Source organism: Phaenicophaeus curvirostris, chromosome 2 (genome assembly GCF_032191515.1).
Source record: "Phaenicophaeus curvirostris isolate KB17595 chromosome 2, BPBGC_Pcur_1.0, whole genome shotgun sequence".
In the NCBI taxonomy this organism is placed as follows: Eukaryota; Metazoa; Chordata; class Aves; order Cuculiformes; family Cuculidae; genus Phaenicophaeus; species Phaenicophaeus curvirostris.
This window is the reverse complement of record NC_091393.1, coordinates 87,634,921-87,657,859: the sequence shown is the minus strand read 5'-3', so window position 1 is coordinate 87,657,859 and position 22,939 is coordinate 87,634,921. Positions and strand designations below refer to the sequence as shown.

At 37.7% G+C, this 22,939-nt stretch overlaps 1 protein-coding gene across 1 annotated transcript in view; it reads right to left on the bottom strand.

Annotated features, from left to right (window-relative positions):
* Window positions 1–22,429, bottom strand: part of LOC138718342 (usherin-like) — a 220,836-nt gene extending 198,407 nt beyond the window's left edge. Inside the window, exons 1-3 of the mRNA XM_069852767.1 lie at window positions 22,323–22,429; window positions 21,507–21,620; window positions 18,988–19,149 (exon numbers count right to left, since the gene is read on the bottom strand). Of these exons, the coding sequence (XP_069708868.1) occupies window positions 18,988–19,096 (109 nt within the window). The 5' untranslated portion in view covers window positions 19,097–19,149; window positions 21,507–21,620; window positions 22,323–22,429. The remainder of the gene's footprint in view (window positions 1–18,987; window positions 19,150–21,506; window positions 21,621–22,322) is intronic.
* Between the last annotated feature and the right edge of the window lie 510 nt (window positions 22,430–22,939).

The window sequence follows — 22,939 nt, the reverse complement described above, 5'->3', positions numbered from 1 at the left end:
AACAGTGACTACAACTTTCTTTTGATGCAGCTTTGGTTTGGGGAAGTGTTTTGATGCATCATCTTGGTCTATTCATTGTGTGGAACACCATCAGTTGTCATATAGAATTCATTTTTTGTCACATGCTACAATGTGAGCAAGAAATTGATCAGTTTTGTTGCACAAAAGAAGCACAGAGCAGACTTTTTAACGGTGATTTTTTTTGTTTGTTTTTGTTCAGTTCATGGGGCACCCATTTGTTGAGTTTTTTTTATTTTCCAGCTTAGTGCAAATGTTGAACAACTGTTGAATTGCCAACATTTAGCTCTTCTGCAACATCTCAAGTTGTTTTGCATGAGTCCACTTCAATAATGGCCCTCAATCGGTTGTCATCTATCACAGAAGGATGTCCGTGACCCTCCTCATCTTCAGGGCTCTCGTTTCTGTTATGAAATTTATGGAACCACTGTCAAGCTTTACATTCAACGATGGTCCCCAGGCCAAATGCTTGGTTGATATTGCTAGCAGCTTCCACTGCTTTATGTCCCCTTTCGAACACACACACAATAAAACCACTTGAATTTGCTTTTTTGCCATCTTTAATTTGACAGTGTAATATTAAAAAAATAAACAGTGAAAACAAAAACATTACCATAAATAAGGAGAGTGATTTTTGCACTTTAAAATGGCATACAACATGAACACAGTTAAATAAGAGTTTAATCCAAAATAAGCATCACAGTTTACAATAATAAAAATAGCATATTTTTTTGCACCAACCTAATATAACATAGCAATGAATGGCCTTTCAAATGTGGAAGCAGGCCATTAACTGAAGAAAAAAAGCTATCTTTCCAGACAGCAGCAAATTTTTGCTGGATATTAATAATTAAGAATATTCCAGAGTGAAAGTTAAAATAATTTTGTGAAACCATGAAAACAAGGGCAAGAAATAGAGAGATAGAAATGAACTTAGGGTCACAAATAACTGTTTATAGGAACACCATAAGCTATTGTTCTGCTCTCTAACCAGCAGAGACTTTGATACAATGGCACACAGACTAAACAACTTTGCTTCTAGCTGGCCAACAAATGCTGATGTTTTTTGCAGAAGCTATTTGTTCAGCAGTAAATACTGTTGGTTTTCTAAACTACTCGCAAAGGAGTAAATCCTCATTACATCTGAGGCTTAAATGCTTCATAAGATTTCAGGAAGGGTCCAACTTTCAGGACTCCTCTGAGGAACTAAAGAGCTTAGCACAAAACCATGTATCATATTGCAACATCAAAAAAGTGATAATCATGTTGGCCTGTGTAAAGAGTGTAAAATTACATTCAAAAAGAAAAACGCTTTGGCATAAATGTGAAACTAAAGGATCTTAATAATCTCAATTATTTCATGCAGGTGGTAGAACTTTCAGAAAAGTGGTAGCTTCAAAGTACTTAAATGCTTTTAAATTATAATTATAATTATATATTAACAGCAATGAAAATAAAGCCTATTTATTCACATTTAATAACAGTGCCTCCTGGTTATGCTCTTGTAACATTTAACTTTTGTAAGGAAAATCTTTCAGTCACTTAACAGCCCAAACTCATGTACAGTAACCCTCTTTGAGAACAAACTCATCACTCAAATGTTACGCTTCATCCAGGCCACATTAGCCTCCATTCCTGATTATTGTGTTTCTTTTTTCCTTTTTTTTTGGGTACAGCTGTTAGTTTTATCCTTACCCTATAAAGGTACGTGTCTTTTTAATTAAACCTGCATATTATTCTTTTTCCATTGCAAAAGGTGGACTACAAGCATTATAGTCTTTTATTTTAAAGCCACATCCCTGAGATAGCTACTGTGGTGCACTGACCGCAGAAGAGTCATGGTGCATGTGTGAAACTCCTTGGAACACTCTCTCCTCTCACATCCCTAAACCGTTCCCCTGACCCATCATCATTAGGCACAATCAGAAAAAAACAGACATTTGGGGTTTTCTTTTAAAAGATTTCTCTTGCTGCCAGAGCAACACATAGCCAGTCAGTACAAACACTCAGCATTAAATGAACCTAATGAATTTCCAAGTTATGCCTCTGTTTACTAGAAATAAAACCATGCATTTTCTCCCTAGTTTACTTCAATTATAACAATTAGGCAAATAAGGTGAGTTTGAAGATGAGAGGGGAAGAAAGCAGAAAGATAGCAGAGCACATTAATTTTTACCAGGCACATATAGAGAAATAATTGTGGTCATACCAATCTTAGTTCTATTTCTCTTTGTCATTTCTTTGCAAATCATATAGCCTGATGCAGCTGTATTTTAAGATTTAAATGAAAATTTCCATTCATGAATACTTCCAATGCAGTCACAGTATTGCTACCAGCTGAAATGGAACAGATTTTTTAGTATACATGACAAGAACCATGATCTCTCAGTCAATGTCAAGCCCAAAAAAGTGAAAAATTTAAAAAAAAGTGTTTTGCACATTTTACCTTGGTATTACTTCCACTTTATGTTCACAACTGGAAATTATATTTGGACCAGGCAACTACATTGCAAATTTGAATCTCAGATACCTGCTGCAATAAAACTAGAACTACTCTGGATTCACATTAGTATGATCAAGAACCCCTCGGCTCACTAATAGGAGCACATTCTATGTTGCTAAGTAATTCCAATCTTGCTGCAGTGGGAGAAACAAAATTCAGATCCACCTTGCATTTGGTGCTGAGTTAATTGTATCAGGTTAAGAAAAGTGCCTGACTGCCAATTTTACAACCCACTGAAGAATCCATGTGAATGTGCAGCTGTGTTAAGAGAAGCCAGTAAGTTGTGAAGTTATACAAGAACATATGGTAAGTAATACAGCAACTATTACTATCCATTTTATATAAATCAATAATGCAGTATGACCTGCAAGAGCATATATTATAGAAAGCAGAAATAGTCTGGGAAATGGCAGTGAGAAAGCACAGACTTGCAAACATTGTCTCAGGAAGAAAGGCTGAGAAAACAACCTGAGAAAAGGAAACAAAGAAGATGACACCTTATACAGGTATGTAAGATAGAAAATGGTACATAGAAAAGCAATTAGGAACCTGTGTTCCCATGAAATCCCTTTCAATAATACAGAGTGGGGGAAAGGACATACCATAAACCTGGAAAGTGTAATTTTCAAAGAAACTCACCCCACCCAAAATCATAGAATATCTACTGCTGACAAGAAGATTCACTTTTATCTTTATGAATAAAATTCTGGGGAAGAGACACTAAATATCAACATCACATTTTAAAATTTATTTTTATAAGCATCACTGTAATTTGAAAACCTGTAGAACACAGTCCTACAAGAATTCTATACTTCTCTCTCTGTATCTGAGACAGATACAGAGACAGAACTCTGTAACGCTATATTTTATTTTATTTTTAATGTTTTCTTGCCTAAGAAAAGAGAAAAAGGGATGGGAAGAAGGAAATCCATTCCCAAAATAAATATTTTCTTTGTAAAAAACAAGCAATTTTACTAGTAGATTTTTAGTTATTAGAATTAAATCTGCATACTAAATTGCAAAATATCATTTTAACACCAAAATAATTGTTCTAGTCAACAAAATATTCAACAACAATGACAAAAATCATGAAGCAAGTAGAAACTTGAGACAGCACACACAGACTACAAATTGGAATCTAAACAAGAAAAATTTGACAATGGCTGTTTGAGCTGGTATCAGCTAAAGATTACAGATCAGTGGTTTATAGGTTATGAGATTTATTTAGCTATATATGACTTTTTCAACCATTGTGGGTAACTTGTTGCACCATTTTGTATAGTACCATCCACACAAGATGATTAGAGAACAGCTTTCACCATCCAAACAAGGCATCATGAGATTTAAGAATTTCTGTGCAAGAGACACTATCACCTTCCCAGGACAAAACGAGCAGTATATATCTGAATTATAGTTGGAGAATAGAAGGGTTTACTAAAACATTACTGTAGTGCTGGAAGAAGGGTAGGAGGAAGACTAAGCTTTTGAACACTGTTTTTAAACAAGCCAATTTATAGCAAATTCAGTCAGTTGCAAGACTACAAAAGATGAGCTAGTTTTCATTTGGCCACAGAATTAGCACCATAGTAAAATATACTGTATTTCTACCTGCTCTCCTCTGTCCTTACTGGAACAAGCAGACCCAGCTGTTCAGCCATTAATATGGTCAACATGTGGCTGAGGAAAATTACTGGGCTTTCTCTTCCCCTGCCCCTTTTTGTTTTGTTTTTTTTTTTTAAATTTACTTGTTTTATATTTATTTGCAAGCACACACACACCCAAAAAACCAAAACCCTGAAAAGCCCAAAGTTTCTTTCCACCTGATGTGTTGCACTATCCTGTTATGTCATATAGTGCTAGTAAAGTCATCAGATAACTGCCACAATCTGATGTGATGCATTAAACCAGGATTACCAGAATAAATCATGTTTGTGGGTACACAGATCACAGGTGGTGCAGTCAGCTGCTCTGTATTATGGTATATCTATAGGATGTGCAGATTAGGATATAACGTTCAGAGGCTTGTTCTTGTTTGTGAAGTGCTTTGCAACCATAACTCAATAGTAAGGAGCCACCAAACAGTTATAATGGCATAAAGCATCATCAGGGAAAAATACAAATCGATCAGTGCCAGTGATATAAAAGAAAGAGCATGCATCTGTCCCCAGCCTCATAAATTCAGTGGTTGTTGCAGGCTTTTTCTCTATGCCACATGTACTTTATTAATAACAGTAACTACCATAAATAATAATAATGCAGAGTAGTTTATTTCAAGATGAATGCTCTGCTTATTATCTGTTGATCCTCTCCCTTATTTCTTACATCCTGTCTATACTCCTCCTGTAAATGGGGAGGGAGATATAGTTTAATTTATTGTTTGAAGTTTATGCCCTTCAATTTGCAAGTGTGCTACACCAAGAAAGTTGTCTATGTACGATCCCTGAAATATCTGCATACCTTAACTGCCATGTTAAGCTTGTACAAAGGAGGCATAGAATTTACATTCTACTGCATGTTATAAATAAGTAATAAGAACAGATTAGAATTATGCATTTACGCCTACTAGTGAGAGTGAAATGCATAATTCACAAGTGGCAAACCCTTAAGAGGCTTTAGTATTTCACCCCAGCCCTCTCTCCCCCTCCGATTTTGTGTGTGTAGAACATAGTACATTTTTCAGTCCCACTGCTCCACAATTCTTTTTTTTTTTCCCCAGCTAGACTGGTTAGATATTATAATCACAACATTTTCCTTCTTGCAGAAAAGCAACAGACACTATATATTAGCAGTCATTTTGGGGAATTTAACTGCTTTATGTTATAGTATTGGTGTTATCTTTCTGAATTTTCTTGTGACACTCAGGGACAGGACTGTAAGACGCAGATGTTAAATGGTAGTGCTTTCAGAAGGTGCCTGAGTAAACAGAACTCTTCTACCTAACTTATGAAGAGAACGCAGAACCTGCAACTAAAACTTCCTTACACTTCATAGTTAATGTGATGTACTGCTCCTCTAGTTGAATTTCCTGGAGGAGCAGACTAACTTCCTGACCCATTCGTGTCTTCAGCTTTTCTGCTGAAGCCTGTAAACCAATACCTGTTGCGACCACAATTTATGTGGTAGCACAAGAAAGTGACAGATTTTGCAGAAAATAAAGCTTTTCCCCACAGCAGTTCTACCTCTAAGAAGCACTGCTCTGTTACCTGGTCAAAAGATGTAGGAACAAAGAATGATTTTAGCCTAGTTGCTTTAATGTTTTTTCATTCTCTGGCTGGAACACTACAGTATTGGTTAATGTACCCCCCAAAGAAGCACAGGACAGGCTCTTTGGTGGAAGAAGTCATCTGGTAATTTATCTCAACTGTTTTGAATTTAGCATATTTAGTTCCCCGGATTTTCCTCTTTTCTGTGAGCCAATATTTTAAATTGTACTCTAGTTCTAACTACCTTTTGTTTATTCTGCCTTAATCTCTCCCATGCAACTTCTTTTCATAGTCCAGCTAAGATTTACACCTCTATTTGTCTGGTAACACTTCTATTTACACCTCCATTTGTCTGGTCTGGTTATTTCTTTATTTAATCTTTTGATTTCTTCAGTGTAGCTCCATTCAAGATTTCTTTGGCTAGCTTTCCATGTACTTTATCTCTGCATGTACACTTAGGAGGAAGACTTCAATTATGCATTTATTTTAATTCCCAGTACTATTTAACATCTTAAAAATTGTTATGCGACATCACAACAATGGTATTATATTAAATCTCAAAAGTCAGGTCTCAATTTTTTTAAAAACATTAGTTGAAATGCAAATAATACTTCTACCCTAACTTTAAGAACAGCACAAGGATCCACAATCATTTTGATGTACATATCATTCCTATCCCTGGGCTGATGAAAAGGTTGGCATGCAAGCTTGTGAAAACATGTGAAAAATCATGTCAATTGGATTAAATTATTGTTCCTTGATCAGAAAACAAATTACTAACGTTATTAAAATTAAGTGGTCTTGAATATTTCCAAAGCTGACATCACCATGAAATTCATCTTTCAAAGGGAAGCTATTGACATACTGTACCAATACAGCCTACTTTCTACTATTTGTAATTTCTTTCACTTTCTACATTTCTCCTAGAACAGACTATAGCAATTTTCACCACTTACACATCCTTTGTATGAACTCATCCAATCCAGCCAATGATACTGGACAGGTAAGCAATGAGAACTCAGAAGTCTTAATAAGCCACATTCTCTAGTCAGCTCTGAATAAACTTTTCCAATGACTAACAAAGCAGATGCAAAGCTATGCACCCTCTGTCCTAACAAGAAAGCTTTCAACTGTTAGCAAGGCTGGCTTAGCTGCCCTTATTATCTAATCAGAACTGATTCCAATTCTAATTTCTACCAATTAGAAAAAAAATGTAAAATAAGAACCACTAAGTTTTCCCCAAGGTATTCATATAAAATTTAATACATTTATGCACCTTTGTTGCTGGAACCCACATATGCCCACAGAGAGAACACAGAAACACATTGAATTGATTAAAGAAAAAATTAGAATTAGAAATTAGTAATGATATATTTCCATATACAGAATACCAGCAGTACATTATCACCAGTGTAAAAACTCACTCTTTCCCACATGATCAATTATTTTCTTACAAGTGCAGACCTTGTGCAGTGCCACTCCTCAAAAAAATGACTGAATAGCACCATTCTTAAATTAGAAATCCAGATGTTTATTTACATGTAGCCATAAACATACACAAGCATGCAGAAAACCAAGATATGCGTACTGTAAATGTGACTAATATGTGCCTCTGTAAAAAGGGAACATGGTACAAAGCAAAGCAGCCATCACAGAAAAAATGTTTGTCATCCACCTTTCCATTCATCTTAAGACCATGAGTCTAAGCCTTACTTAAAGTACACTAATCTGACATTCTTCTTACATGTTTAATTTTCGGTTCACATAACTATTTTTCCCCACGCACTAGCTAATTTCCCTAGTAACATGTCACTTTAGTTTTTCACTCTATTTACGCAATAAAAACCATGGAAAAGAAAGGAATTAAAAAGAATCTTTCAAAGCCCAACTACAACTTATGTAAATGCTTCAATCAGAAGAATATTGTCATAAAAATACAATATTTCATTGAACACTAGTGAAAAGCATTATGGAGGTCAGTACTGACTAAAGCTTTATGTAAACAATTTAGGCACAGAAACTTTGATTAGATTCCTGTCAGTGATTCAACAGGAAAGGAAGTATCCAAGAATGCCTTTCATGCTTTTTATGACATGATTCATGTCTTGCATGTGTTTTCACATTACCTAGGAGGACAGGGAAACAGATTTTGAAAATACAAGAATTCTCTTCCAATCACACAAACCATCAAATATTTTTAAAATCAAACTTATAACCAACTATTCATGGACTTGTAATACTCAGGCTTGTGTTTTTACACACAAGACAAGACTTGTGAAAGATGAATAATACTCAGGAAGGTATGGACTTACAGTAACAGAAAAAACATTAATTGGTGGAACATTTTAGAAAGGCAAGTTAAAAGGAAGTTGATCAGGATTATTGAAACATATGCAAACATCGAAGATTCCCTTTTCATAGAATTATCTCATTATAGCCTTCTGGTTTTGATCAGTAAATAATATGCTGAGAATATTTAGGTAATGGTTAATGACTCAACACTCTCATGACAACACATTTAGTAAAACAAAGGGAAAGGGGAATCCCCAGTGGGGGACCCTCCAGAAGTATTACTGTGGTGTTACCTGCCTATACGTTGTTACCATTTATTAATATGCCACTAGTGTTAAAGGAAGGTTGGGGCATCAGATGCAGAGAGAAGATTCTGTGTCTAGTGCAATGTTCATGTGCTGCTCATTCAGAATAATTATCACAGCTGAAAAACCAACACAATTTGTAATATCAGCATGGAAGAATATATCTACCTTAAATCAAATATACATCAAGTGCTTGGCAGTTCAAGAGACCATATAGTCCTAAATGAGTAAGGCTAAATATGAGTGTACTTTCCAGGGCATAAGGAAAATCTCAGAGAGATGCATTTGCAGCCTGCAATATGAAGAAAGCTGCCTGACTTTTTCCAAGCCTTTTAAATTAGAGATAAGTTAGGTACATGCTTATGAATCAATATCAAGACATTCAAACAGAAACAGCAGGATTGGCCTTAGTACATTTGTGCAAGGGGCATCACACCTTTATTTACATAGGTCCAGCATTACCTGAAACTAAGCACAGATTATTTACCAGGCATTTCAAAGCGATCCCGGCAAAACAAATCTCACAGGAGGAAGCTAGTTTCAGGCAAATCTACTGAAAATAAGATCCCGCAAAAAGTCTTTCAGGCTATAAGCACAACAGCCAAGAAAGCATATTCTAGTTCTTATAAATCTAAGGAGGCCTCTCAAAGTTTAACAGCAAACAGTAGTCACCAAATAACAACTGCTCACAAAGAGAACATAGTACTTGGTAGGGCACTATATGATGGTCTCACTGACAAAAGACAAAATGCAGAGAAACATCCTTCAGAAGTTCCAGACTAAGGTGGATGAGATGCACATGACTAGGTCAGTCTGCCCAAGAGAGGTTCACACAGGCAACTTTACAACAAAGTGATCTCAGACAGTGGCAAAATAAGAATTTACTGCTGTCTAACTGCAATGGGGATGTCTTGGAGATACCTGCAAATCCACACGACACCTCCAACACAGTATTTTGTGGTCATTAAGTTCTGCTGCTTGTGGGAACAGGGGGAGGGAGACGAAGAAAGGTCATATTTAAATCGTATAAATTGAACTCAATGGATCCTTGATTTAAGTCTGTCCTCCTTAGTACACACTCTCCTTTGTAGAGATCTCAGCATCTTTAAGTCTGCTGACTAATCTAGATATCTGTGACGGAGACAATAAAGAACTAGAAGCCTATGTTGGTCTGACATCTAATTTTGAAGATCGCATAACAAAATAATCAGTGAGTTTTACATTTTTTTATTAAAACTTGTCATGGAATTTAGACATGCCTGGAAATCAATCTTTTTCATCTTTTTGTCTAAAAGAACAGAGCTCAGAGCCAAAATATTTCCTGTGCTGGAAGAAAGGAAAGGAATAAAAAAGTACCCTTCCTGTTCTACAGCTATGAGCTCTGGAGAAGCCATTTGCTCCAGTTTGCATATGTATATAGAGAAGACTGGGAGGTACCGATCACTCTCATTTTATAATTTGTGTTGCATTTTAATTTTTAGAAAGCTCAAGCAACCTGAGAGTTCAGGAATTCCAGCAGGGTTAGCGTGAGTTCTCTCCTGGCTTGCTGTGTCACCCAAATCTGATCAAAGGACAAGGACTCCAGAAGCTTGTCCAGCTGTGGTTTTATAATGACACCATTAGGGTTTTCTCTATAATCAAGGTCCCTAAAAGTCTGTGTAGCTTCAGGCTTAATATCTGCGACAAGGTTAACTGAAATCTGCAGCAAGGATAACTACTTTAGCAGATTGTATCAGCAGGAAATATTTAAACACTATTTAAAAGGATTTTAAATAAGCAGATTTTATTTAACACTGCACTAATGCACTGCAATAGAAAATGATACAACAGAGCTGCTACAAATCAACATAATGCTTTCACCCTTACCCCACCCCCCTCCCTTCTAAATTCCCCCAATCTGTATTATTAAGTCCAATGAGTGTACCAGATCTTTCTATCTGAGGCTGAAATACAGGAATGCCCGGCTCAGACAGCCCATTTGCTCTTTGGTTTTGTGCCTGTTGAATCTGCATTCTGGGTCTGCGGAATTAATTACGATAACACTGGTCACTGGCAATATCAGTGTTGCCAATTCAGGTGTATCAAATGTGCTTTTTTATATGCCCCCAACTTCTAGAAGAAAGCAACTTCTCCTGTAAGACCAGCGTACTCTGCCCTCTAGTGCCAGGTGTACCAATATATATTTACTTAAATGCATACTCAGGCCAGAATAAAGCCTGAAGCAACAGGCCTTCTTTACTTATATCATCCTGGAAAACACGTTACTTCCTATACACCTTATTAGTTGGATATGTCGCTAAACAAAATGCAAAAAGTGTGTCTGGAATGGTAGCGTGGTATTGCAAGACCCTAAAATAAATAAGAGGCATGAGGGTGCACCTCATTGGGTCACATGTAAGATATTTCAGACAACCAATTCTAACTGCAAAGATGTGAAGACTAACTTTTCATTGAACACAAAGGTGTTAGAAGTCTCTGCTTCAGAAAAAAAAAAAAAGAGGACTTGTGACATTCAGAATTATAACACACATAAGGCTCGCACTAACATTGTACTGGATAGCAAACTGCTAATTTCAAAACACTCTGGTGAAAGAACAGATTGGATCCAATTGGTATTTATATGTGTTTCACTGCAACATGGAAGCTGCGAAATAAACTTGTACCAGAGGACTACAGAACTTTTCTGTTTGCCCTTTAAGACAAAAGCTGCCTATGATCAAAGGAAGGCAAATCTTAACGGATGGAAATTAGAGGTTTTAAACATGGCTATAGCTAAAAACTATATGAAAATTTACCATGAGAACTACATCTTAATAATAAGTATTACATAATAAGTGTTTTCTTCTCAGTGACTCCGCTTCTTGCAGCGATACATCTTACTGCAATTATCCTCTCTGTACAGTTCTGTGGATTTTCTTGTTCAAATTGTTTCACTTGGCAATTAGCACAATATTGATATCATGATGGATTTTGCTTTTATTATCATGATCTATAATTAAAACAATCAGTAGTAGTCATAGAGATATAAAGGACAAAAAACTTTGCCAATTTTTCACTGAAATGTAATGATTGTGCAGGGCTGAGCGCAATGTGTACTGTAATCACCACTGGAATAGCGCAACACAGAAAAAAACACAGGTACTAATTTGAAGTGCTCCCATTTGAGATGCAGATACACTAAGCCCTGTTTGCACAGATGTCTAACGTGTGCCTCTTCCTCACAGAAAAACAAAGCTCTCATTCTGTCCTGGTTCTGTAGGATAAGCCTTTCCACACTCAGGTCAAGTAATTTGAATGAGCATAAGCTTAGTTCACACTCCTAGATATAATTGTGAAGACAGCTCTTTTTCTCCTTTTCCAAGGCTCTCCTTAATATGTTGCCCAGGAATCTCGTACAAAGCAGACTGTCACAGTTCTTCAGAATCTTGGGCATGTAATTTAGGATAACTCTATACTCATTTAACTCAGTTGAGGATCTGCCCTTATAACATAGCTGATGGGATTTCTTTCCTGAAAAACTGGAAACATTTCTTTCAGCTTGGCGGAGAAAAATAAGTTTCATATGGCTGAGTCTTAATAAGAATATCTTCCTTTTAAAGATTCATGATGAGAACCATTAGATACTGCTAGGAAAATTACATGAACGCAATTTGTTAACATTGTCAAGTACCTAGTGCTGCAGAAAATGCAGATGTACACCCTCAATGCCAAGCTCAGTGCAAAGAGAATTTTATGTATTTTTTGTTTTCTAAAGATGTCTATTAAGTTATTTCCCTTTGTAAACTTCACAGAATCACAGAATAACCAGGTTGGAAGAGACCCACCGGATCATCGAGTCCAACCGTTCCTATCAAACACTAAACCATGCCCCTCAGCACCTCGTCCACCCGTGCCTTAAACACCTCCAGGGAAGGGGATTCAACCACCTCCTAGGCAGCCTGTTCCAGTGCCCAATGACCCTTTATGTAAAGAATTTTTTCCTAACGTCCAGCCTAAATCTCCCCTGGCGGAGCTTGAGGCCATTCCCTCTTGTCCTGTCCCCTGTCACCTGGGAGAAGAGACCAGCTCCCTCCTCTCCACAACTTCCTTTCAGGTAGTTGTAGAGAGCAATGAGGTCACCCCTCAGCCTCCTCTTCTCCAGGCTAAACAACCCCAGCTCTCTCAGCCGCTCCTTGTAAGGCCTGTTCTCCAGCCCCCTCACCAGCTTTGTTGCTCTTCTCTGGACTCACTCCAGAGCCTCAACATCCTTCTTGTGGTGAGGGGCCCAGAACTGAACACAGGATTCGAGGAGCGGTCTCACCAGTGCCGAGTACAGAGGGAGGATAACCTCCCTGGACCTGCTGGTCACGCCGTTTCTGATACAAGCCAAGATGCCACTGGCCTTCTTGGCCAACTGGGCACACTGCTGGCTCATATTCAGTCGGTTGTCAACCAACACGCCCAGGTCCCTCTCCTCCAGGCAGCTTTCTAGACAGACTTCTCCTAGTCTGTAGCACTGCATAGGGTTGTTGTGTCCCAAGTGCAGGACCCGGCACTTGGCCTTGTTAAACCCCATGCCATTGGACTCAGCCCAGCGGTCCAGCCTGTCCAAATCCCTTTGCAGAGCTTCTCTACCCTCCAGCAGATCGACACTTCCACCCAACTTATTGTCATCTGCAAACTTGCTAAGGGTGCACTCGATGCCTTCATCCAAGTCATTGATAAAGACATTGAACAGGGCTGGACCCAGCACTGAGCCCTGGGGAACCCCACTTGTCACTGGCCTCCAGCTGGATTTCACACCATTTCCCACCACTCTCTGGGCCCGGCCATCCAACCAGTTTTCCACCCAGGAGAGTGTGCGCCTGTCCAGGCCAGAGGCTGACAGTTTCTCAAGCAGAATGCTGTGAGAAACTGTGTCAAAAGCTTTACTGAAGTCCAGGAAGACCACATCCACAGCCTTTCCCTCATCCAGCAGCCGAGTCACTTGGTCATAGAAGGCGATCAGGTTAGTCTGGCAAGACCTGCCTTTTGTGAACCCATGTTGACTGGGCCTGATCACCCAGTTCTCTTGCATGTGCTTCATGATAGCACTCAAGATCACCTCTTCCATGACTTTCCCTGGCACTGAGGTCAGACTGACAGGCCTGTAGTTCCCTGGATCCTCCCTGCGACCCTTCTTGTAGATGGGCACAACATCAGCCAGCCTCCAGTCCAGTGGAACTTCCCCAGTCTTCCAGGACTGTTGGAAGATGATGGAAAGGGGTTTGGCCAGCACATCCGCCAGCTCCTTCAATACCCTAGGGTGAATCCTGTCCGGCCCCATAGACTTGTGGCTGTCTAGCTGGGCTAGCAAGGCTCTGACCACCTCCTCTTGGATCACGGGAGCGTCATTATGCTCCTCTAGCTCCTGGGTTTGTACACAGACTGAACGACCCTCCTTACAACTAAAGACTGAGGCAAAGAAGGCATTAAGTACCTCAGCCTTTTCCTCATCCCCTGTCACTGTTGTTCCTTCTGTGTCCAACAGGGACTGTATGGTCTCCCTAGTCCTCCTTTTATTATTTATATATTTGTAGAAAGATTTTTTGTTATCTTAACTTGTTAAGTAACTTGTTAAGTAACACACATCTTTCCTTAGTCCATCAGATGCCCAGCATTTAAGAAAAGAGGAATGTTTTACTCTAATCATTTTTCTAAAGTTTCTCCACAACAATAAGGTTTCCACCAAAACAAAATTTATCACTTGGGTCACTTGTGATCATTACTTTCTCTGTCTATAGTACACTGTTCTACATTTATTAGACCACCTTTTTGCTGGTGATATTGGCACTACCAGCTCAGACCACTGCAGTCTAATACTTTTCAGTATAAAACCCACTCTGTTTTCTCTGTCATCTAAGCCAGGTGGAAATTTTCAAGACTAATTTAAAGAAGAGAGAAAAAAAGAATACATACCTTACCTAAATTTAAAAATCCAAAAAAATAATTACATTAAGAAATCTACATTAAGAAATCTCCATGTTTCAAAGTACAAGCTTCAGTTCTGCCTGTGAGCATTTGGATGGGTGAGAGAAGCATATTTTCCTCTCCACAGGAAAAAAACAACTCAGATTTCTCTGAAATCAAAGGTCTTTGCAAGATCAGTGTGTATATGTTAAGAGTTTTGAAGATAACTGAACAAGCTTCTCCATCTCCTCACAGCTGCTAGTTTTCTCTACAGATCAGTAAGGTACACAGTTTTGGATAGCAGAAGCATACTGCAATTGTTTTCCTGAGCTGCAGCTGTTGGTCTTGGTTACAGGAGCTTCTGCACTCTGACATAGAGAAACTGAAAGCATGAATAGAAGGGCAGGGATTCATACAGCCTAAATTCCATCTGGGGATCCTAGACTATGTCCTCTTGGCTTAGCTCTACCCATTGGAGACATTAAGTTTTCACTGGAATTATGAAATAACACCTAGATTGCATGAGGAAGCAGTACCTGCATAAACGTGGGAAACAGAAAAATTGTAGACACTTAGTTAAGAAAGGTGTTGCAGTACAGGAGTTGGCTTCATTGCAGTGCTTTATTACTTATAACAGAGAAACCAAATTCATCAATACGAGGAAAATATTTTAAGGCATTAATGGACAATAGATGCCTAATGGATCCCCTTTTCAATATGGTAAAGCGTACATTTGCATATGGGCATTAAAGTGTTACCTTTTTAATTAGAGCTCAAACACTAGAGGAAACAAACACTTGAATTTACATGAAAATCAGTGAGTACTTCAAGCCCTTGACAGCTGTCAAGATAAGAAACTAAGTTAACAATGTATTTGCAGTTATGGGCCTAAACTGATTGCACTTTTCATGGGTTGAAGTGAAAGTCAGTGAATTTTTAGACAGAATTGATGCCTTTCTAAAAAGAAAGTTTTTTTAAAAAGACAATTTAAATAGATACAGCACTTCAAAAAAAACGCAGAGAGAATATGTGACTTTCTGGTATAGACTACTGGTCAGGAACTCAGTTGTATAGTCATTAAATTAGGAAAATAATTTTGGTGAATGAATAGGGAACATGTCAGAGACAAAGAAGTTCGCCTCTCTGTTTAGGGTCAATAACACAACTCCTCTTCCCCTTCAGGCAGGGCGAGAAGCTGGTGGCTAAAGAAAATGTATCCAAAGTAAACAGAGTGATCTCTGCGCCATGTGTTCAGAACGGTGGGCAAGAGAGGCTGTTGTGCTATACCACATAGAACAACACAATCTGATTCACTAGCTGCCTCTTTTGAATAAACAAGATTCACTGTACTCTTGTGTCTGCCTAAAATTAATTGAAATCAAAGTTATAAAATGCTCAATAGGACCAAAATTATCAAAATTTATAGAAAAAACTAAACAAATCAATTTCTAAATTAAACAACAAGAGTTCCTCAAGGAAGCTTTTGAGCCAGATGGTTTTCCCTTACACTACTTTAGCTGAATGTATTCTGATGTATCATTCAAGATTTAGAGGTAGCACATGAGGAAACAAGTCCTGATTCTTTTTAATTTTATCCTTTTCTATATTTTTGAAGAACGATTATTAAAATTACGTGATCATCCTTTCTATCAATAAGCATTCATTTTGGCTAGAAGTCAGAATACAGGCATGAATCTAAAACCAAGCAAACAAAATATATTATGGTGAACACTTCCTTAAACATTTTACACTGGTCGTCAATGTATAACTAGGTTGCAGATGAACTTATAGTAATGATTTTAATAAGACTGGAAGCACAACGATTTGCAGTTCAAAATTCTTAAGAATAGTGTGTTATAGCATAGCAATAAGAGATGAATGGAGATCTTGCAAAAAAAGATAAATGGCACTACAAGAATACAAGAAAACTAGGGGGATGAGGGAAAATTAATTGAACCTATACTTTTTATAAATATTTATTTTTTTGCAGAAGAAAAATGCACACTAGTTTGAGCTGTCATTATGCTAACCTATATCCTATTTTTCAAATTATTAGTAATACATAATGTGGTAGTTTATATTCAAAAATAAAACCAGAATGTATATACATCATGTATTTATCCAGAAATACACTAAGGTTACTATGGTTACGAAAAATCCATTACCTTTGAATACAGAATGAAAAAGTTTGACTTAAAGTGTGCACTATTTATTACAGCGATCATCAACAGCCTTCAGGAGGTTCTCTAACCGGATTCATTTTTCAGTGTCAAAATTGACCCACCACACCAGCAACTTATGGTCTGTGCAAGGCAAAGAAATTTGAACTATATGAATTTTTAAATATGTTTTATACTAACTCAAGATCCAGAAATGGCTTTGAATCTTAAGACCTTGTATTAAAAAGAAAGTAGGGTCTTGGTACCCTTTTCCCCTGAGTTGTCCAATATGAAGTGCTTTTATGAAATGGAGCCAGTTAGACATTCACAAGTCTATGGTGGCGCTGGAATGGATCCAGCCAATGGTATTAAGGGAGCTGGTGGAGGTGCTCAACAAACTCCGTTCCATCATCCACCAGCAGTCCTGGCTGACTGAGGAAGTTCCACTTGACTGGAGATTGGCAGAGGTTACACCCGTTTACGAGAAGGATCGGAGGCAGGATCCAGGGAACTACAGGCCTATCAGTCTGACCTCGGTGCTGGGAAAGGTCATGGAGGAGATCAGCTTGAGTGCTGTCACACAACACATACAAGACAACCAGGTGATCTGGCCCAGTCAGCATGAGTTTATGAAAGGCGGGTCCTGCCAAACTAACCTGATGTCTGCCTTCTACGACAAGATGACCTGCTTAATGGATGAGGGAAAGGCTGTGGATAGAGTGTACCTGGATGTTTTAGTAAAGCCTTTGATACTGTTTCTCACAGTGCTCTGCTTGAGAAACTGGCTACCACCGGCCTGGACAGGCATACCCTGTGCCTGGTTAAAAACTGGCTGGGTGGCAGGGCCCAAAGAGTCATGGTAAATGGAGCTAAATCCATTTGGAGGCTGTTCACAAGTACTGATCCCCTGTGCTCAGTGCTGGGTCCAGTTCTGTTCAATATCTTTTATCAATGATCTGGATGAAGGGATTGAATGCACCCTTAGTAGGTTCACAGGTGACACTAAGCTGGGAGGAAATGTTGATCTGCTTGAGAGTAGGGAGGCTCTGCAAAGGGATCTGAACAGGCTGGATTGGTGGGCTGAGACCATCTGTATGGGGTTCAACAAGGCCAAGTGCCGAGTCCTGCACTTGGGGCACAACAACCCCATGCTTGCACTACAGGCTTCGGGAAAAGTGGCTGGAATGCTGCCTGGGAGAGAAGGACCTGAGGGTGTTGGTTGACAGCTGACTGAGCATGAGCTAGCAGTGTGCCCAAGTGGCTAAGAAGGCCAATGGTATTTTCGCTTGTATCAGAAACGGCATGGCCAGTAAGACCAGGGAAGCGATTGTGCCCCTGTATTTGGCATTCCTGAGGCTGCACTTCAAATACTGTGTTCAGTTTTGGGCTCCTTGCTACAAGAAAGACATTGAGATGCTGGTGAAGAGGCTGGAGAACAAGTCTTATGAGGAGTGGCTGAGGGAAGTGGGGTTGTCTAGCCTAGATAAATGGCTAGATGCTGTTTTATCACTGTGTACAACTACGTGAAAGGAGCTTGTAGCGAGGTGGTGTTGGTCTCTTCTCCCATGTGACAGGTGATAGGATGAGAGAGAATGGCTTCAAGCTATGCATGGGGAGCTTCAGATTAGACATTAGGAAAAATTTCTTCACTGAAAGTGTTAGCAGGCACTGGGAAAGCTGACCAAGGCAGTGGTTGAGTTCCCATCCCTGGAGATATTTAAAAGATGGGTAGATGAAGTACTTAGGAATATGATTTAGCAGTAGACAGGTATGGTTGGACTCAATGATCTCAAAGGTCTTTTCCAGCCTACTGATTCTATGATTTTTACTTTCAACTACTACCATAAATGAAGTTTAATCAGTCCAGAGTCAAGTTTTTGTTGTGCTATGACAATTCTAGCTCAATATTTTCTTTTTGTTGTTGTTGTTTGAATAACGTCTGAACAAATAACTTGGATACTTAATTAAACTACACCAATTACATTCAAATAGGAAGTCAGATTACCATGCTTCACTGTACTGCCAAAGAACAAACTATTACATAGAAGCAAAATGACTAAGAGTACTGATACAAATTCATTATTGACACATTGTGTAACTGTTATCAGAAGAAAACAGATTATTAGTTTACACTTTAAATGAATGAATTAAATATAGGCTACGCAGAAAAGCAACACAGTGTCTGTCTATTTAAGAAAATTTAAGGAAGACAGCAGGAAAAACTATTAAAACTATGCATAATATCTCATCTTCAACAGCTTACAGTTTACACGTTTTGAGAGCTAGACTTTATGAGATAAAAAAGTTATAAAGCCATTAAAAAGATGACTGAGGTCCTGTGAAAGAGGACAACATAGCACAAGATTTAGCTACACCACAGTGGCATTAATTTCTGAAAGTGACAACAGAGAGCCCTATGAAGGATTCTTTTAAAAATGGAACACATCAGGGTTTAAAGTCCATCCAGCCTATCTAAAAATTATTTTTCTTTTCATCTGAAATGAGAATGACTCAGTTATATAATTATTCATAGCAACAATGAGATACACATCTGACATGCTACCTAGAAGAAAACTCACCTTTTACAACATTTTTAGTTCCGTTTCCAAAATAAATTGGTACTCCATTCATATATAAAATATATTGTGTAATAATACCATTTGGTGTCTTGGGTGGACTCCAACTCATCAGCAGGGACGTGGGAAAAGACACTGCTGTGGGTGATTGCACGTCTTCAGGGGCTAGTAAAAAACATTATATTATATTATATCGTATCATATCATATCATATTTCCAAATAGTAAATTATTTCAGTGAGCAGCTACTACCAGAATGATATTTGTAAAGCTGAAATTTCAGAAGAGATTTTCTGTTTTCAAGATACCAGCATTTTGAGAAATTTCCTATTATATGCGAGTTTTCCTACCCAAACAGAAGCTTCTGTGAAAGACAAGGATATGCTCTTTACTTTTTAGGATAATATTTATGCTCATATAACTTTATCTTTCCGGCTTGATAACAAATGGGAGGGGCACATGATTCAAGTACAGTCCTTTTGAAAATATGAATTATTTTCTCCTGCTTACTTTTTATTCCTAACTATAAAGAATTCATTCTTTCTAATCACAAATGAAGATGCTATATTCTAAGGCACAACCGCTTATTTCAGACTTTTCATAATTCAATACACTCAGTAATGTTTGTTTAGCATAGATTTTATGTACATAATATACTGGAAGTTAGCAATGGATAATAATTTAAAAGCCAAGTTCTCTCATCATTCCAATGAGTTATGTACTAGAAGCACAAGCAATCCCACTGAATATAGCAAGGGGAGAAGAAGTTAGTCTGGGAGGGATATCTTGTAATTTACAAGCTATGTGCTAGCAATTTAAAACAATAACTAGCAGTGGTTGGCAATGTGAAAACAATATAAAGTAATGAATGTTTCAATAGGGAAACAGGGATAGCTGGAGGGTGTGATATGGTGTCTGTCTTCTGTATCATCAATTTATTGTTATGAAAAGCATGCAACAAGAGAGTCCAAAAATAAAAACTCTACATATTGACTTTTTGTTCAGTTCTTCTGAGGGATAAAACACATGTTCCCACGACTTTATTTGATCTTTGGGAACTGTTCTTGCCTAAACCTTCCCAATATGACAGCATATCTGAAAACAACAATTGTTTTCCTCAAACACATGTAAAAATTCCTGCTTTACTCAATTAACTGAGAAAATAAGACATAAACAATTTATTTATTAACTACTATAGTACATCACAAAAAAATGTACCATACTGTATTTCATGTTTATTTCACAGGGTCCATTAACTATCTGGCTGTCAGAGGCTATAACCCGCTCATGGATAATTCCAGCAGACAAACTCAGTCAGTTTATTTAGAACTTCCAAGATGTGATAACTGGGGTTTGGTTTGATTGGTATTGCTGGAAGTTGCTAATATGTTCACAACAAAATGTTGTTCTAGCAATGTTAGACTGTTATCTTCAGGATTGCCCTCATTAGGGCAACGCCTTGCACGACTGCCTGCTTTGGCAGCAGTTCAGTACTCCAGCATTCTTTTAATTATTACAGTTGTAATTCACATAACTTCAAGCTAAAATTTTATTTCTTTTACTGGTACTGTATTACTACCTAGTTTACATGAGAAGATAAAACAAAGAACTGTGGGAGGGTGGGAATTTTGAAAACTACTCCACATCATGGAAGATTAACTACTGTCCTATAAATACATGTCAAAGTCTTCATTATTCTACTGATGTAAATTTGGAATAACAGATGATTTCAAATGGATTAACATTGCTTTAGGATGACAGAACCAGGAGAGATGGACTTTATGTTTAATTGGGAAAGGCGTCAGACACATCACATACATTTTGGGAACATTTGCTCCAGTAACTGATCTGTATTATTTATCTGCCTAATCTCTAAAGTCAGAACTGTACTGTATTTTCTCTTCTTCCTGCTACATTTCTTAATGCAAGCAGAGAAAACCCATTAATTTACACTCACAACCTTTAAGTTTGAGCACAACCACATGGAAAAGAGTTTAGAAAAAAAAAAGGGAAATCTGAACAGTGATTAATAAATAACTCAATTGGCATCTGGAGGTTTCATCACAGTGAAATAATTGTTGCCTATTGCTGGTGTTTAGCAGTTAAAAGAAACCATGGAAATCAACCGTTTGATTCTCAATTTCATACTGTGCCATACAATCAATTCTTTTTAGTCAGACTGTCTCTAGATTTACTTCTGAGCCATAGTAAAATGAGGAAGCTTTCATTAATCTTTCAGATGCTTCATATTAATGACAAGGCTCTTGCATGAACAATGTAACAGCAATTAAAAAGCCCATTAATCTGCATTACAGCTATTAAAGATGCATGTCATTAAAGGGTATGGAGTTTGATTCATTTTCGCACCCCCCCAAAAAATGGAGCAATTATGGTCTGGCAATGCACTCTGTCATCAAATTAGGTTGGGGTTTTCCAGCAAATGGCTTTGCAGCATTTAGCTCTTCTCCTGTTTTATTATTCATGACTTAAATGTGGAAGTCAAGACCTTTGAAATTACTTTACCTTCTTGTGGAGTGGAGATGTTCAATGCATGCAAGCTCTCAGTACAGCCAGCCAAAGTGCAAACAGTTAGGGTTACAGCATAGTTTGTGAAGGGATGCAAGCCTGTCAATACGCCTGCAACAGAAGAAAGCAAGGTGTTACACATGTAGAGTGTACAGACTGATTACATACATACATACACGTGCACCAGTTAAAAAAATTAAGGTTTTGTGTTACAAGCTTCCACTGTTACAGGTGGAGATGTAAATTGATTTGAAGGTTTCATTCCCATTATGACATGACTTAAATTTTACCAAGTAAATGAAGAGCAAATGGTATTCTATTCTGTTCTTAATACTAACGATGCACCCAAGTCTCTATAGTTATGCTCACTGTAGCAGATACTTCTTCAAGACTGAGGTATATATTTTAATCTAACAATGACAATAAGGAGTTCTGTTCTTTGTCCCTGCCCCATAAAGTTTATTTAGTTATTCATTTTGTTTTTCCAAGGAATTTTCACTGTGTTCAAGAATAATTTTTTTTTAATGCTTGCTCTCCAATATTGCTCCTATTGATCCATAAACTGAAATCTCTTTTTTGTACGAAACATCCCACTTGTGTTTCATTACTTCAGTGGCAACATACAGACCATATATTTGCTATACTACTAGAGTAATATAATTCAGGTGATACAGTACCCAAGTGTTTACAAGAAAAAAAGATCTGTAATCTTATGCTTTTTCAGGTCCTGATTACGTTAGTGAGAAGAAGTTGCTAGATTCCCACATATTGATGAGCTTCTTGTCATAGTGAACGCAACAAATCACGGCTTACCCCTTCAGGAAGCTACACAATATTTTGAACTGCAATATACAGAAGGACTATGTGGAATGACTGTCATGTTCAGAAACATCAGCACTTCTCATTTCAAAGTAGGTCTGACAATAAAGTAATATGGAATGAAAATGCAGTAGTAATCAAATAAGGCCAATTCATGTCAAGTTTTATTTCAAACCACGTTCTCAACCTTGACTCTCACAGCTTTTAGTAAAATCAATGGAGTGTTTCATCAAAAAAAATATGGCAAACTATGTTATTTCAGAACTGTCTGACACTGGGATTTTGTAAAGCAGTTTCAAAAACAACAGTACCTCAGAGAACCATAATTCTTGGCCAAACTTCCCATAGTACAATGAGACTGCAACCCCCCTCAGGATTACAAGTACATAAGCAGGTAGAAGAAATTAATCCTTACTATTACTCTTCATTGAGTTACTACATGGAATGAAACATAACTTTGGGGTTCATAAAAAAATATTGGAATCTATAGTAAATGCTTCGGCTCAGAAATTTCATCAGTCAAAAACCTATCCTTTTTTTGCATAACACAAGGCAAAGCACTTATTTCCAGATCACAGAGGGTTAAACACGAAAAGCATAAAAGGTACTAT